Source organism: Ascaphus truei, chromosome 17 (genome assembly GCF_040206685.1).
Source record: "Ascaphus truei isolate aAscTru1 chromosome 17, aAscTru1.hap1, whole genome shotgun sequence".
NCBI classification, from domain to species: Eukaryota; Metazoa; Chordata; class Amphibia; order Anura; family Ascaphidae; genus Ascaphus; species Ascaphus truei.
In genome coordinates this window covers 25,589,738-25,608,164 of record NC_134499.1, presented here as the reverse complement: position 1 = coordinate 25,608,164, position 18,427 = coordinate 25,589,738, and the positions used below count along the sequence as shown (strand labels likewise).

Below are 18,427 nucleotides of genomic sequence, written 5' to 3'. Positions count from 1 at the left end.
GCAGCACTTTTTTTTCTCTGTTACTAGCCCCCTAACAATAGTAGTATGTATTGTATATTATGCATGAGACGACAGAAAAAGGAAATCGAGGTGCAGTGCCATCTCCTCATTTTAACATCTTTTTTTCCGAAGGAGCTCGCTCTTCCCTGATTCCCAGTGCGGTATCATTAACAAATGACAAGAACTTTTTTTGTTTCCGCTCCCCAAAATATTTGCCCACATGAGTCAGAACCAACATTTACTCACCACCTGAGACACAAATAATCATGCATTCCAATACACAATCAGGACACTGGTGTTTTGTTAATATACTAATTTTCTGATCCCTTCAAATGCCAAAAGCAAGCTGTGTTATTAAAAGACTTTACTTTATTGTAACTTTAGTATATGGGCAGTGGGACTGCAGTGCTGAGGATAGCCAGTGCATTTCCAGCTGCAACGTTCTGCGACCTCCCAGCAAACCCTTAAATGATCCCATTGTCTCTCCTCCCTCTGTCTCACAGAGACGCTTTCTTCCTTCAATAGGGTCATTTTACTTACTCAAGGAAGGGTACAACAATCAGAATGCAACACTGTCACAAAGGAAGTCCTACCCCCTCTTTCAGGCAGCCTAGCTGAACTTGTGAGCAAGCCTGAAAAAGCAGCAGAAAGATTAGAAGCAGCGAGGGAGAAGGGGGGGGGGGGGGAGAACAATTTCTCGCTAGAGGGAGACTGGAAACGTGCATATAAAATTAGCACTGTGAAGATGCCCCAGATCAAAGCATCCCACAGTACATCTGGAATCTGATCTATTCTGGCAGGAACATCCATAATATGAAAGCTTATGAAAACCAGGTGTCTCTCTTACCGGAAGAAAGAGTCGCTGAGCAGCACAGGGCTTGAATAATTTCTTCCATTCCTGAGCGTTTCCGACTGAAAACGTGATCGGGTAGATCTTGTATTCAAACTTTCTGGAGTATGGGTGCGGCCATTCTTGCAACTGTTGGTGACACAGACAGAAATGTTCAGAGAATTGGCTTCTCCCGTGGGCAACCAACTTGATTTATCAGGAATAACTCTGATACCTAGCAAAGAAGGGTGGGTAGCCGTGTTGGTCTTTTCTTCCAAGTACAGGTAGTCCTCGCTTTATGACGTTTCGCTTTCTGTCGGATGCATTTTCCGATGGCGCATAATGCAGTAAAAAAATCATTATCTGCCGCGGTTTTCGCGTAGCCGACAGAAACCGCTGCTGGTTAACATGGGTCCAGCTTTCCGACTGTCCTGCATCTGACGCGGGTTTGCGGGACGCATTGTATCGGAAAAGCGAGGACTACCTGTAGTAACAAAAGAGGGAGATAGAGTAAGTGGTATGATACCTTTTATTGGACCAACAAGTAGTTGATCTGTTACAAGCTTTCCAACCTCTCAGGGTTGTTCATCAGTTATGGACATACCTGTTTAGTTTCTTCCTGGTAAAAGTTCCCAAAACTCTATGCAAGTCAATGAAAGATTAAGTGATATCCCTCATTTACCATTTAGATTGTCAGCTCTTTGGGGGAGGGTTTCCCTACACCTTATGTTATCATTTATCCCCATTGTTTGTAGTTTATTTCCCCTGTATTGCAATGTTGTACAGTTCTGCGTACAATGTTGGCGCTATATATAAATAAAACTATGCATACACACATTTCACTCCCACAATCCCTTGGTCTACAGGTGTCTAAGAAAAGGTGAGAGGTTAGAGGGCCATCTGGGTGGTTCTCGCCTAACCTCAATTTTCGTGACGCCTTTACTACATTGGCTGTTATTTATCGAAGTTTCTGGTGGCAAAACTGGAGCAAAACACTGCCCCAAATTTTGTACCAAAATTTGAAATGGAGAAAACCGGTGCACAAGCAAACATAAAAAGGTGGACTGCGGTTGAAAATCCTCCTCTGCGTTTCGTGCTGCAAGAACGATCACATTTGTTAAGAATTTTTTCCCCACTGAAACCAATGGGTTTTTTCTGTGTAATAAATCTAGTCCAGTGTTTGGTGCCAGTTTTGCATCTACGTTTTGATAAATCACCCCTTTTTGTTTCAAGTTCTGTGCTGCTGCTGGAAACCAGAGCTGGAAAGGTTTAAGTTCAACAGTCCCTGCCAGTACCAGGACCTGGGAGGCTGGCATCCCACATCCCCCAAACCACATGAGAAATGTCAAAATATTGCTTTAAGTGATTCCACACAACCTGTGTGAGAGACGCAGCATTTTTTTAACCAGAATACTTTTTTTTCCCCCCAGAGAACCAGCTTTGGAGCTATAACATACATACGAAATATCAGTCAAACATGTTCTACTTCTGATTCTTACAATACACACATTATAACTTGTTCTGTGCCTCTCTATTAGAAATGGCAACTAACTCCGAGTTAATAGTGAGTTAATAGTGAGATACAGGCCAGTCTTTCTTCAGATTATGCTCTGTCATACTAATCGACCAGCAAATGGGATTAAAAATACAGGACTTGATCATTATCACGCTCATGACCGGATTACCCATTAAGCACAGTAGGCACCTGCCTAGAGGCCTCCAAGGTTATGGGGCCCCGTAGGCAGGGCCGCCAACATGGGTGGGAGAGCCGGTACAACTGTCCTAGGCTCAGTGGCTGCGGGTGGCTCAGTTGGCCAGCGGTGGAAGTTGGGCCCGGTCGAAAGTCGGGCTCAATATCCACGTCCAGCTGCCGGGACTCTTGGCTGCCTGGCCCAAACTCTCCCCCGCTGGGGCCTGGCCTTCACTTGAACCCCACCCCCGCGCACACCGGAAGTTGGCCCCACCCAGACGTCAAGCCCAACTTCCGCATCTGCTTGTGGGATCAGGGTGGCACCGGAGGCCTCCCCCAAAGGTAAGGGTTTGTATTGTGTCTTGGGGGAAGGGTTTACTGTGTGTATTGGGGGGAAGAGGGCTGGTTATTATATGTATGTTGAGAGGGGGTTGAGTGGTGAGAAGGGGGGTTTTACCTTCTCCGGAGTGGCCTTCCTCCTGCAGCATTGCATTGTCATGGCGAGCCAACATCAAATGACATGACTCCACAACTTCATGACGTCTCGATGCTGCAGGAGAGCCGCCTCGAGGAAATGCCCCCAAAGTCTAGGTGCCAAGGAGCCCCAGAGGGTCTTAATATGGCACTGATCACACTTGTGATCTGGCGTCAGTTGGCAGGCGTGTCTAAAATACTTTCCAGCTAACTTGTCAAAATGCCGATTATAATCAAGTCCTATTTAAAAATGAAACCGTTATTATTTTTTAATCCCCTTCAATCCTCTTAATACATATAGTTCGCGTGTCTCATTATACGATTCTCTACTAGTTTCGTTTTAGTAGATGTGTGCAGTAGAACGTCTTCATGATCCACAAGCAGTTTAACTCCCTACCTTATTTTCAAACTCTTGTTTTAAGGCATCATCTGCAAAGATGTGAAATTGAATTTCTTTCACGCTAAACAGCACGGCAGATTTCAGCATTGTGAGAGTCTCCTCCAGACGATCCCCGCACGCCACGACGGCGAGATGCATCCATTCTTCAGGCGAGGTCGGCCTGTGCTTCTGCTCATAGGCTCTACCAAAAGGAAAAAGAGGAAATATTATTAATGCCATGTATGTCGGAGATCAGTTCCAAGAACTAGGTTTGCAGATAGTGGTTGAGGTGTTAGAGGGTAAAGAGGTTCACTACATTTTTATATACAAACGTACGCTCCTGGAGAGTGATGAACATTGACTGCCTTGGAAAACAAGCAAATTAGCAATTATATTTACTGGACGTCCCAAGAACCACCAACGTGCAAGCCTTTGTGGCCTTGAGTGGGTGCCAGCGGGCATGCGGCAACAGAATGCCCCAGCCCCTTGGGCACAGCGCCATCCTGTGACAGCCCTTCGGAGTGATTGTGGTGTCACCGACGACGAGAACGGGAGTCTTCCTCCGGTTTCGTTCCTCTCCCTGCTAGATTGCCAAACTGAACTCGAACGATCCAAGAAAACGAGCTGAAAGTTCACGACGTTGCCACTACGTTGGGAGTAGTGGCCCTTGAGGACTGGAGTTGGCCACTCCTGCACTATGTCATGGGGCCCCCGTGACGTCATGGTTACATTATGGGGCACTCAAAGGCTTAAGGCAACAATCTTCATTTTTTTTTTTACATTACCTGAACCGAGGTGGTCTCTTCAGGTGACTCCTGAGATATATTTTTTATTTGAAAGGGAATGTGCCTGTTTCAGGACACAAGAAAACACTTAATATGACCACCGAGGAATGCAAGAAAAACAAAACTAATGACAGAAAAATGACGATGTATGACGATGTTGAACCTTTTCCGCTGTCAGAGGGGTAAGGGAGAGGCACGAGCATCTTACACCGGCCAGCTTTGACTCGGGAAGTGCATAACCCGCTCACGGTTACCTATGTTCATCCTTTTTAGACTCCACCTGAGCTGCATTTTGAAGCTGATAGAAGCTTACTAAACGGTATAATATCCTCATGAAATGAATGCCCTTGGTGAGACCCAGCATGACGCACCGTAAAGATTGCTAAAACAACGCATACGATATCTCCTGCCATGGGGGATTCAACCTATTGTCTCAATCCCTGAACAACAATGTATGAAAGCGTCAACAATAGCCTTTGTTTTCCTGTTACACTTGGTCTGGCCTTCTCATCACAATTGCTCCCACCCCAGAACAAGGCAATGGACGTTTTGTGTTACAAACAGGAAGCGCTGACCATGAAAACAAAGTCTGGGAGGAAGACGACAGTACAAAGGTTTGCTGTGGCATTATTTGTATATAAAAAAATCAATACATCTTCCATACTGCTCCACAGTGAGAGCACGCTTTGGAAGTGGACAAAACGTCATTAACCCCTGCAGCGCCAATGATTAAGGCAGCAATCCTAGCAGTTGTTTTTTCTTTTAACTATCTTTTTTTTCCCTTTACAGTAGTTGATTAGGGGGGTGTCCCCCAGAGCTAGATGCTGCTATTTTTTAGCTCTGGAGGGACACCCAAGATTGGCATAGGCGAAGTTACCAGTGTCGTCCTCCCCTTTCCCGGGAGTCCAAAGCGGTCGCCAAATCTCGCAGGTCCTGCGGGCCAATAGGAAGCGGCAACGTCACCTGTCGCGGCTTCATATTGGACAGGCATGTAAATGTCCAAGGTGAACACCGGCGACTACAGCGGGAAGTACCTCGCGGACCAGGAGCTAAAAATGGGGGAACCCCTGCTTCGAATCCTGCAACGCAAAACAAAAACGATAGATGTAAAAGGTTGGATGTAATATTTGCTTTAATATTTTGCTACTAAAGAAAAAGACACCCACTAACCCTCTCAGTGCCACGGGGCCTGCAACGCATTTCAGACCACTGAATGGGTCAATATACTGGGCTACTATTAGGCGATGCTGTGTTTCAATAATGGTTTAAAACTTAATTAAATTCCCGTTTCAGTGGTGTATAAATAATGAATGAGCTCATTTAAATGAATTCGTATTTACTTTCTAGCTTTTTTTGTATATCACATACTGATTTCTTAAAGAGAACTGTTATATAGTATCTGGCTGCTCCTCCTTCTCATAGGCCGCGCTTATAGTGCCGGCGACGCAACGTCGCCCGAAAACAAATACATTGCCGCCGCTGCGTGCGCTTAAAGTGCACGCGACAGCAACTGAAGCCGGCAAAATTTGATTTTTCAAGGGCCGTCGCGTCACGTGACGGCCCTTGAACAAATCAAATTGCGGGAATCCTGCGACCCCGCCGCCCGGCGAAACATAACTTTTGCCGGTGGCGACAGGTGACGTCACCTGCCGTGTCGCCGTCGCCAACGACGGCACTATAGGCACGGCCTTACTGTGCACCCCAAAACTGGAACAACCTACCGGAGACTCTCACAGCCGCCACCAGTCTAAGTTCTTTCAAAGCTAAAGTTGTCTCACATTTTAATCTGGTCTGTAACTGTTACATACGCCTATAATATATATTATCTCTAACTGTGCATGCAATGGCTTGTATGTCATGTATACCCTGATCACTTATGTAACTATATATTTATAACCATAACCATTTTTTTTTTAAACATTTTTTATTTCTTTACACAGGATTGAAGCAGGAGGTCTCCGGAGCTGAACCCCATTCATTTCCGCTCCTGAGACCCCCTGCTTCCGGACATACTTAAATCTGTAGTAGGTGCCAGTAGCCACTACAGCAGAACTAGCTGGGTTTTAAAGTTTAAAGCTCCCGCGTCATGCAGGCCAATAGGAAGCCGGTCCCAATTATGTCACAGCATCCTATTGGCCGGCGGGGCATGAAGCTTTGGAAACCCGCCATTACTTGAATCCCGCAATACCAGCTAGCTGAGCGGGAGCGGCTACCAGCACCCACTACAGAGGTTAGTATCTCCGGTACCAGGGGTTCCCCGGGAGCTGAAATTAATGGGGTTCAGCTCTGGAAACCCCCTACTTCCATACTACTTAATTTAAAAAAATTAAAAAGCTCTTGAATTGCCGCTTTAAAACTAACATCACTAATTCTTTTTAACACAATAATATTTCTACAACAATAGGCTATACATACATGATAATTTGCACAAATGCTGCTATTACATCCTGATTTGAATTCCCTGCGCAATCTGTCACTGCAGACTCGCCTGCTGGCAATAAGGCATAGAGCTGTAAAAAAAAACAAATTGCTCTAATAGAGGGATGTGTAAGATCTTATAAATCTTATAAAATAGTGCCGCCTTTTATCCTGAGCATCTCCCCGGAATACAACGGTACTGCACACCCGCGAAAATTCCATTTGATTGATGAGGTCACAAAGAACTATATACCTGCTGAGGAAAAGGCATTCTCCTGGTAAAAAAAAGAGAAATCTATAATCCACTACAATTTAGTGCAGTGTCTTTTATTCTAACCATTACCAAGCGGGAATAAGAAAATCAAAAAGCACATTTGTATCCATTTTCCCAGTGGCAGTTCAATCAATTACTGTTATATAAATCTTTTTTCGTCTCACATCTGTTTAGACAAGCTGTGTATCACATGTCATCCGCTGAAAAGTGAAGCAGATTGAATCTCAGCGAAGTCTTAGTGCTAGAATGATGGAGGACTGATCAAGATTTGAGTCTAAGTTTGAACAACCACAATAGTGTGTGTGTGTGTGTGTGTGTGTGTGTGTGTGTGTGTGTGTGTGTGTGTGTGTGTGTGTGTGTGTGTGTGTGTGTGTGTGTGTGTGTTCCGGAACTCAGTTCTTGTATGTTCCTCCACAACAAAGATATATATATATATATATATATATATATATATATATATATATATATATATTTTTTTTTTTATTGGCGAGAGGTATCTGTACCGTGTGAGCGGAGTTCTACCGTGGGAGATCACCTTCAGTTTCCTGGAGCCCACAGCAGATGGAGGCGCTGCAATGCTAAAGAGATATGTAGGGTATGAACCACAAAAGCCTAGTCCTGTGTCCCCACTACCACCGGCGGACGACTCAGCCCTCCTGTTACCAGCGGGTATCGTGCACTACACGATCCGTAATGGGCAAATCTGCCATCGGGTGGGAGAAACACTGTTACACAAATAAAAGCATTTCGTTAGCCACAGAACGGTATCGACTATCTGTTTTTGAGATATATATATATATATATATATATATATATATATATATATATGTGATAAAAAATCACTGGCACTCCAATAGAAATTCAATAATGAATAGGTGCATGTCCCATATAAATAATAAAAGTATACATTACCGCATAGCAGCAAAAAGGGAGACAGCACTCAGGTGAATGAAAATAAATGTATTAAATACAGCACATAACTCCAACGTTTCGATCCCACAGGGGGATCTTCCTCAGGGTGGTGCAACAGACACAGGACAGTGTCTGTTGCACCACCCTGAGGAAGATCCCCCTGTGGGATCGAAACGTTGGAGTTATGTGCTGTATTTAATACATTTATTTTCATTCACCTGAGTGCTGTCTCCCTTTTTGCTGCTATGCGGTAATGTATACTTTTATATATATATATAAATATATATATACACATATACACACACACAGCAGAAATATAACAAAACTTGTATCGGTGTCCAATTATTTCCGGACCTAACTGCGTATGTGTATATATATATACATATAAAGCAGAAAATAACCGTGTTAGTCCAGTTGCGATAGTGCAGAATAAATGAGTTCTTCAGTATTAGGTGATACCTTTTTTATTGGACTAACAATTTATGTCATAGGACAAGCTTTCGAGAGTTCTCCTCTCTTCTACAGTTAGGTCTGGACATAATTGGAGTGGCCAAATCAACAGTTTGGTACATTCTGAGAAAAAAAGAACGCACTGGTGAGCTCTGCAACTTAAAAAGGCCTGGACGTCCACGGAAGACAACAGTGGTGGATGATCGTAGGATCCTTTCCATGGTAAAGAAAAACCCCTTCACAACATCCAGCCAAGTGAAGAACACTCTCCAGGAGGTAGGCATATCATTATCCAAGTCTACCATAAAGAGAAGACTTCACGAGAGCAAATACAGAGGGTTCACCACAAGGTGCAAACCATTCATAAGCCTCAAGAATAGAAAGGCCAGATTAGACTTTGCCAAACAATATCTAAAAAAGCCAGCCCAGTTCTGGAACAGCATTCTTTAGACAGATGAAACGAAGATCATCCTGTACCAGAATGGTGGGAAGAAAAAAGTATGGAGAAGCCTCGGAACTGCTCATGATCCGAAGCATACCACATAATCTGTAAAACACGATGGAGGCAGTGTGATGGAAAGGGCATGCATGGCTTACAATGGCACTGGGTCACTAGTGTTTATTGATGATGTGACAGAAGACAGAAGCAGCTGGATGAATTCTGAAGTGATTAGGGATATATTGTCTGCTCAGATTCAGCCAAATTCAGCAAAATTGATTGGACGGCGCTTCACTTTACAGATGGACAATGACCCAAAACATACTGCGAAAGCAACCTAGAAGTTTTTTTGAGGCAAAGAAGTGGAATATTCTGCAATGGCCAAGTCAATCAACTGATCTCAACCCGATCGAGCATGCATTTCACTTGCTGAAGACACAACTTAAGGCAGAAAGACCCACGAACAAACAACAACTGAAGAAAGCTGCAGTAAAGGCCTGGCAAAGCATCACAAAGGAGAAAACCCACCGTTTGGTTATGTCCATGCATTCCAGACTTCAAGCAGTCATTGCCTGCAAAGGATTCTCGACAAAGTATTACAAATGAACATTTTATTTATGATTGTGTTAATTTGTCCAATTACATTTGAGCCCCTGAAATAAGGGGACTGTGTATGAAAATGGTTGCAATTCCTAAACGTTTCATACAATATTTTTGTTCAACCCCTTGAATTAAAGCTGAAAGTCTGTACTTCTATTGCATCTCGGTTGTTTCATTTCAAATCCATTGTGGTGGCGTACAGAGCAAAAATGATGTCAGTGTCCAATTATTTCCGGACCTAACTGTATAGTGATACCTAAAACCAGAGACAGAACATGAAACACAGACAGAGCTCAGTGCACATCCAATGAAACTTATACACGGTACAGTGCCTAAATATATACTTATAGATATCTTTGGAATAAAATGTTTTTTTTTGTTTAACTCTTTGGCCAAATTGTTGTAAGCCCTGTCCTGTATGTATAGTCATACCATCAGGTATCTCTAGGTGCTGGAACAGTGCAGTAAGTGTGCTTTCCAGGCTACACAGAGTTAATCTCCTCAGAGAAAGAGCAGCAGCTGAAATCTGATTAATCACGGGCTGGGCTCCTCAGTTAAACAAGGAAGTGTTTAAGACAAACACAGAGTGAGAGACTTTTTTCCCCAGAGAAGGGGGGAGATAGAAGTGCTCCCCAGCTGTGGGAGCTGGTTACAGAGGACCAACAGAGGAGTTTCTCTGGGCTCAAAATGGATCTGAGTTCCCCTAAGAAGAAGGACAGCAGGGACGTCTGCTCCAAAAGGACTAAGATAAGCAAAACCCTTATTGTTGTATGCAGAGACTGTGTATATTGTTGCATGTGCCAGGGCATGTTTTGGCTTGGGAACCAGCTTAGCTGGCCATGCAGTTAGTGAGGGTGAAAGCTATGGTGTAGTTGGCTTTCCCTAAAGGGAATAGGTGTTATTTTTATGTGTTGTTTTTATTTAAAGGGACGGGGGGGGGGGCCTGTTAGCATATAATTTAATCCCTGTAAATAAACCCCATGTAAGAGAAGTACGACGTTGCCTGCCTTTATCTGGGGACTAAAAGATGCTACAACGTGGGGTGTGGGCATCACAAACATTTTTTTTGTTTTTTCTCTACCCCTACATTGTGCAGTAGAGCTGCGGAATATGCTGACGTCATATAAATAAAAGATATATATATATATACGCACACACTTGGGATGTATAGACTACCTAAAAGCATTTGATACTGTCTAAACCTCATCTGCTTTAAATGCAATAAAAAGTCAAAATGTTGAAGGAACATATATTGTGACATGGAACATTTACGAGAATGCCCCATCAACCATTCGATACAATCAAGAAAAAGACTTGGTGTGCGACAAAGGGACACCTGACATTGAATTGGGAAGAAATGGGAATTAAAATCAGACGCAACAAATCAAGTAAGAAGGTGTCATACAATATCAGCAAGACCAGAGCGATGTTGAACAAATGTGTTAAATGACAGGGGGCACCCCCCAGAGGGGGGCGGAAAATTTCCATGGGGGGCACGGCGGTTACAGAAGTCCCGCGCTCGCTCCTAAGGCATTTAAATTAAATGCCGGGGGGGGGAAGGGGGTACCGTGCGAGGCCTCTGCAGCTTCTCCTGCCTGATCTTCGGCAACGCGTCACCATGGTAACCGGCATCAAATGCCGCCGCAGGGTCATGTGACGTCAGAGCCAAGGAAGAGGAGCGCAGGTTAAAAACTTTGCGCACCCCTGCCTTAAAGGAAAGTGTCTGCCCAGTATATTCTCCCTGTGCTCACGTATGGATGTGAAACTTGACCGCTGAATGCCCGAGGGCCACCAGTAGATAAACCCTGCTCTATGCTCTTGGCTTAATGTATCTTTCACACTAGCAGAGTATTTGAAAACGCTGCCGATAGCATGGCACTGTTGCTGCTGCATATCAAAAGATTACGAATGATGTTGGGGCGTTTTAACCATCCCATGTACAGTATATAATCCATAATACAGAGGCTTACCAAGTGTAGCCTTTACCTTCGTGGTTTAATGCCAGCATCATCTACATTTCAGACTCTCATTGCTGATGCAAAGCTCCCCCAATCCAACGTGCCATCTCTTAATGCAGTGGTGCACAAGTCCAGTCCACAAGACCCCCCAACAGGTCAGGTTTTCAGGATATCCCTGCTTCAGCACTGGAGCCTCAGTCGAAGTCTGGGATATCCTGAAACCTGACCTGTTGGGGGGTTTTGAGAACTGGAGTTGAGCACCCACCCCTGTCTTAGTCAATATTCATCAAATACAAATGGCTTTTATTTGTATATATTAAAAAAATAATTGGTTAAAAACATCCTAGGATGGGAGTCTGAAGTGTAGATGCTGCCGCTTAGAACATATAATATTTTGGATTTTTTTTTTTATATTGAAGAGCTTTCCAAGTTTACAAATATTCTGCTCCTAAGATACAGTAAATAATATATATATATATATATATATATATATATATATATATATATATATATATAAATATATATATATATATATATATAAATATATATATATATATATATATATATATATATCATATAAAAATTACTTCTGAGCACATTATGCACATTATGTCTTAGGTCTGCAACCCTGCTTTTCGCCATTATCACCTAGCATACAGTGCTTCCACCGCAGCAAGGGATTCTGGGAAATTACATGCAAATGATCACACAGTGCCACCTTTTGTCTCAAGTCCACATTACATGGAAAACTCTTTAAGCTAATGCATGCTGCTTTAAACACAGCTTTTCAATATAGCCTGGGATGAGATGCAAAGCCAATAACCCCACTCACATACATACATACATACATACACACACACATACATACATACATACATACACACAGTATATACAGGGATGGGAAGAGCCAGGCCTCCTAAAATTCACCCCCTGGAACACTGTGTTGCAGCGCTGCGCACCCGGTCCTACTTCACTAACGCACCATCTAGACAGGATCGGGAGCGCTGTCACCGGTTGTGGAGGTGACTTACAGGTCACGTCTCCACCACACTGCTTAATGTGGAGTGTGGTACAAGCTACGCTTGGTAAGCCTCTGCATTATAGTATATACACATGAAGCAAAGAAGAGAGTGGGTAGGACTCGGGAGCGCGAGGGCTGAGAGAAGAAGCGGCTGTCCCCTGATCGCCCTTTCCCCTGCCGCTCAACAAACTTAGGCTCCTAAAAATTCTAACTGGTTTCTACGTTTAAAAGTGTGTCTATATATATATATAATATAACCGATACAAGAAAATACATTCAGACAATGCGTTGCTGGCCTCTATGGTTGTGAAAGTATTAAACATGCCACTGCCATTAGTTTACTTTGGTCCAAGGAGGGACCGCCCCTTCAAATCCAGCTGAAGAAAAGTTAGACGTTAGGAGCTATCCTGGCCAACAGGCAAGGGATGAGTATACAAAGTGGAATGTTTGTCCTTAGATAAGCGACTCAGGATGTGCAAACGGGGAATTATTTTGAATACGGTGAGCAAGAATGTAGGTCTGCAGTTAACTACATGATCCAAAGATACAAGGTGGAAATAGTGCTATGTGCAAGAAAACACATGGAACAGATTACTGATCTTGACCGACTGAATTGCCCTGGATAAAACTCAATGCTTTGGAGATTGTGACACCTTGGAAATAAAGAAAGCATAAACCGACATCTATTAAATGGATTTATATAGTCTCAAATTTTCATGTACAAAAATGTGTGTGTATATTTTATGCCCAATAAACCTGTCAAAACATACAAAGATTCCAGATAAAATACAGTGTATTCAATGCGTTTTGGAAGGTGAACAACGCTGTAACACATTTTGTGCCAAGAGAAATTTAAAGCTACACCAAATTGGCACCTTGTCCAGATGTTCTATGGGTAAAAAATTAGTTGTCAAGTTGAAATGCTTAATAGTATTACAATAAAAAACGTCAGGTTTCTGAATAAAGTATGCAATTCACATTTATTTCCGCAAGCCAGGACGCCACAAACCTTCTTAACTGTACATTTTTGCAGTTCCCTTGAGTTTTACCATCTGAGAAAAGATGCTAGGTAACTGAATCTCCGTGAACTAATACTTGATGTAATAAGTGGACAGTATTTAAAACATTATTTTTAATGAGCAACACCACTTTTTTGAGGGGAGGAGGATAGCTGTTCTGGCTCCTTCCCCCTGTCGGCAGCTCTGTGCCACACTGACACACTTAGAGTTAGTGTTAGTGAGCACACTGACAGACACTGACACAACACGCAGACATTCTTCCCCTCCTTCCCTTACCTGATATCATTCAGAGCATGGAAGTGCAAAGCTCTCCGCCTCGCTCCCCGCCTCGGCCTTTGTGCGAGTCCTCCCCACTCCCCAATTTTCCTCCGCACTCATCACTAAATGGCACAGCGGTGACTTGACCTGTCAGTCACCGCTGAGGTCGGTCACAGCGCTCCCGATCCTGCTTTTGATGTCACACTAGAATCAGTGCGCTTTTAGCGGTCGCGCGGTGACTCATAGGTCAAGGAGTTACATTTTGGTAGCTCAGGCAACCGGGCGCCTGGGGTTTTTTCCATCCGTGAGCTAGAGATATATATCGCAAGAACGAATGACCATTGTTGAACAAAGGCAGTACTCGACTGGGAGCCAAGACGGCGAGCAAAACTAAGATGGAAGGCTGAAATCAGAAAAATTGTTGGAGCAACGTGAATAAGAGAGGCTTGCAACCGCAGTACTTGGAAGATCATTGGGGAGGCCTTCACCCAGCAGTGGATCGACAAGGGCTGAAGATGATTTTATATATATATCTGTGAGCAGTTTCTCAGCTCTTGTTGGTAATTCAGGGTCGGGTCACTCATTAGAACCTCATAGCAGGCTGGCGGCGCGTGTAGCTGTGTGAGCCGCAATCTCTGGTCTGTGGCTGAGCTGCAGGAGATTGCAATGGGGTGGGGGGTGGTCACCCGGCTGGTGCGCCCGGGGGGGCGTGGCCAATGCTCCATAGCCAGTTCTGAATACAATTTTCTTGTCTTCAGAAAATCTATTCGAGCAACGCAGCGGCAAATTTCACACCAAGGCAGCTAGTGTGCCCGGCCCCATTAAGGGGTGGTTTTTGTTCCTGATGCTCACACCATAGAGCGCGCTGCAGCATGTAATAGGGATTTAGCTTAATGGGGTTCAGCTCTGGAGAATCCATGCTTCATTCTATGTTAAAAAAAAAATGTGGATGTCTTCTTTAAGTGCATATTTTTCATAGCAAACAGGGACCAAAGACAAGTGAATCTTGATATCTCTTTGGTGGAGGCAGTGAGTAAAGGCAGATATTCTGACGGATTATGCCGCATAACCCTGATGAAGGTCCCTCTGTGGTGACCGAAACGTTGGTTGCAGTGCCCTTTGTTTCAATACAAATTTTTGTCTGGGTTACTACTTGCAGTGTGCTGTCTCATTACTGGATCCCAATCCCAATTTGATAATAATAATCAAAAAAATAAATAGATGATACCGTTCTGTGGCTAACGAAATGCTTTTATTTGTGCGAGCTTTCGAGATACACTGATCTCTTCTTCCGGCGATGTTACAATCCATATACAATCAATATATATATATATATAATCCAATGCACAGCCGGCACACCATATGCAAGTAAATAAGTTTTGGTGCTTATCCCATAAAGCAATAACAGACCATACGATACCGGTTGCAACACGACATCAAGGGACAGCACGCAGGTAAGTAAATCAAAAATGTTCTGTATTTGATAGAAGACACAAAAACCGACGTTTCGGTCCCCCGGTGGGACCTTTCTCAAGGTGGTGCAAATATAGAACATTTTTGATTTACTTACCTGCGTGCTGTCCCTTGATGTCGTGTTGCAACCGGAATCGTATGGTGTGTATATATATATGTATATGTATATGTATATGCAGTGTTCGACAAACCTATACATTTGCTCGCCCCGGGCGAGTGGATTTAACCCCCGGGCGAGTAAATATTGGCCCAAGCAGCACACGTTTGGTACTAGGTGGCGAGTAGATTTTTTTGTGTGGCGAGTAGATTTTTTGGTGATTTGTCAACCACTGTGTATATGTATATCTTTGTTCTTCAAGAGGATTACAAGTTACAAACTCAATGTGGCCTCCTATTTTGTCTGAGACTGCACAATTCAAATGATACAGTTCTTTTTCTATAAATATACTCTAGTAGAACTTCTACAAATTGATTCCAGCATTCAAAAGTGACCTTAGATGTATTCTATTATTATTTCCAGATAAAATAAAATGGCATAGCAAGCCTACAAGCTATTTTTCACTGGAGAGGAGTTACTTCTATATTTTTGACTATCTATGTCATTCAAATACTTGTTCGATATTATACGGCACTGAAAATAAGATGATCATTTTCATAGTGAAAAGTCAGATAATCTTCTGCTACATTTGCTACGGAGATTAAAACCCCTTATCTCGTATACGTCTCACTGCTGTCTCTAGAGAGCTCTCCGTGTTTGTATTCAGGATTATGATGGGAATTAACAGTCAGCAGGAAGGTGAAATGAGAACACCGATTACCGCCTTCACTGAAAGATAGTCATATTAATGTCCGAGTCTGATTTTAAGCACCCACACCATCCAAATGAAGGAACACACTATAATTTATATACTCAGACTATCCATTATTCTGAATTCTACGACAAATAGTAGTCATTCAGTATACATCTGCGTCGCCCCAAAGGGACAGCCTTTAACATAGCCGAAGGGCAGCCAAAGGGTGTGAGCCGTTCGCTGCTGTTTGGTGATGTTAAAGCTGCTCTATTTCAATCTGAAACTCACCAGCCCTTTTCTCCCCTGTACCCAATTGTCCAACTCTATCTGTCCATGAAATGTATGTGTATTGACTGTATGACTGCTCATTTAATGTAACCATGTATTGTTATAACTGTGCCCAGGACATACTTGAAAACGAGAGGTAACTCTCAATGTACTACTTCCTGGTAAAACATTTTGTATAAATACATTTTTAATAATGAAAACGAAACTAACAAATGAAATACAAGTACATATCTCTCTCAACTGCGACAAACAATAAATAAAGGTAAGAATCACAAGGGAAAGCGTAAAAGAAAAGGCTGTTGCTACCGCAATGCATTATCGGCCCAACCAGCATCGAAGGCTGTCTGGAAAAATAAAATACAAAACAGGATTGATGCTTATAAAAATAAACGTGTGGAGCGCGCTGTCTCCATCATGAATCCAAAATGCAACTATTAATACAAATGCCATTTTTTGTGTTTAATGGGAAATGAAGTGACAGAATTCCTTCAAAGCAATAATGACACCTTTTACAAGCTACAAAAACTCATTTTAAACATTGTACTTTAATATAAACGTCGAATTACCATCTGCAGAGGATCATGCAGTCTGTGAACAACTTTTTACCAGCGAGCGAGTGCAGAGAATCATTATAGATCTGGGAGGCGGTGATATGTATCGGGGCAATTTGTGAGGAAAACGGGCGCTCATTGATACAAGATGAAAATGAAGCAGGATTTGCCCCGTGTGCTTGCAATTTGGGACGTGGCAGTAAAAGAGTCGGGGAGAAGTTTACGCGACACTCCGGTTACAGCGTTGCTGTGCACCAGTGCTTTTTATTTTCTATCGCATTAGAAAAAAAATCTACCAAGGCAGAAGTGGCGTAAACGTTTCTGATTAATAATTTGCGTCGCGCGTGTAGGACTTTTATTTGGTGCAAGCAGAAAATGGAGCAATGCGTCAAAACAAACTTCTATTCGCACTTTACGTGACTCGCAAGTCCTTGAGTGTGTACGGGTGTTATTCATAGAACTGCGATAGTGCCGATAGGGGCACGATCTCACAAAAACGCCCATTCTAGTCGGAAGTTGGAAATGGAAATCCAATCTGAACTTTATCAGTTTAATAAATAGCCTCCTATGTGTTAAACCTACTGTTGGCATAATAGCGTCTGCGTGAGATATATCACAGCTAATTACATTATTACGTTACTTAGTCAAACGTGGTTTATGGTGGCACAGAACTGTTAGTTCAATGCAAAGTGACAAGCATTGATACATCCAATTAAAATATGTGATACTATTAAAATACGGAACCATATAAACTCCTCTTAAATCCCATACAGGCTAAGTAAGCAAAGTAATTTATTAAACTGACCCCCAAAAATATCTCCTTGCATCAGTTTACCACCAAGAGCAATAAAGTGCAGCTACTGCAGGTTACAGTGTCTGCTTGTTCTAAAGACACCAATCTTAATTGGAACCATAAATGTGTCACCGTATTGAACTCAATCAAAGTTCCACTGGATCCTGCAGCTCCTGCCTCTCTGCAGAAACAATTGGACTAATGATAACAGCCCTGCCTTTGAAGTGGGTCGATCACTTTCTCTCTCATATCTCACACATAAGAAATTCGATTGCAAGCTGCACGGTACAGGGGGGATATGCACAGCACAGAGTACGCTGCCAGCAATAACATAGTAATATGGACATAATGTAGTTGCTCAGTATTCGGTCTGGGCCACTGTACACTCAACCCTTCAAAAAAAAACCTGTGCTGCCAGCAAAGTGGTTAATATATGAGCTCAAAGCATTATTTACCTAACATGGGACCGGCTTCTCTTCCTTTGCAGGCGTGTGTCTCTCCTGGGTTTTTGCTTTTGCAGGGCGGTGACATGCCCAGGCTGGGGAGGCTGTGTCCTTCCATGTCCAGAGGGAGCTGGGACGTGGGGTGCCTGGGTCACTTTCCATGGAGGCTCTTTATCTGCATTCCCCAGGAACAGATACAATAGTAACACTCCCCCGAGGCAGAGCAGGCTGGCCAGGATCTTGCAGTGAATCCTCATGGTGCAGCGAAGCCCGGATCCAAGTGGCCGGGTGTCCTCATCATCTCAGGGTGAGAGCCGCAGCATTGTGCGAGGCTTCCAGGGGGAGCTGCCAGGAGCAGCACCACGTATCCGATTGTCAGAGCCAGGGGGGAGGGGAGAGGGATGGGGGGAGAGGAGGCTGAGAGGGGAGGGACACTACCGTAATGTGTGCAGTTGGAGCTCCCTATGTCCACTGGTGGCAGCCAGTCTACAGTTTATTTCCTCGCTCGCTGGGATCGAGTCTCACTCAGTTTTAAGTAACAGTGCAAGTGAGGGGGAATGGGGGTTTTGAACTGTGTGTCAG

The 18,427-nt window shown here is 43.4% G+C and overlaps 1 protein-coding gene across 1 annotated transcript; it reads right to left on the bottom strand.

Annotated features, from left to right (window-relative positions):
- Positions 1–700: 700 nt before the first annotated feature.
- GXYLT2 (glucoside xylosyltransferase 2) lies at positions 701–18,246 on the bottom strand. Its single transcript, XM_075573650.1, has 3 exons — positions 17,858–18,246; positions 3,391–3,574; positions 701–979 (listed from the first exon to the last, which is right to left on the bottom strand). The coding sequence occupies exons 1-3, from the start codon at positions 18,100–18,102 to the stop codon at positions 701–703; spliced, it is 708 nt and encodes a 235-aa protein (XP_075429765.1). The 5' UTR covers positions 18,103–18,246.
- Positions 18,247–18,427: the final 181 nt, after the last annotated feature.

Excerpts from the sequence above, each read along its gene's own strand:
- GXYLT2 (XM_075573650.1), bottom strand. The coding sequence starts at position 18,102 with ATGAGGATTCACTGCAAGATCCTGGCCAGCCTGCTCTGCCTCGGGGGA. Across the intron at positions 3,575-17,857 it reads AGAAGCCGGTCCCATGTTAG|AGCCTATGAGCAGAAGCACA; the intron begins GTAAATAATGCT and ends TCCTTTTGGTAG. Across the intron at positions 980-3,390 it reads AACAAGAGTTTGAAAATAAG|TTGCAAGAATGGCCGCACCC; the intron begins GTAGGGAGTTAA and ends TGTCACCAACAG.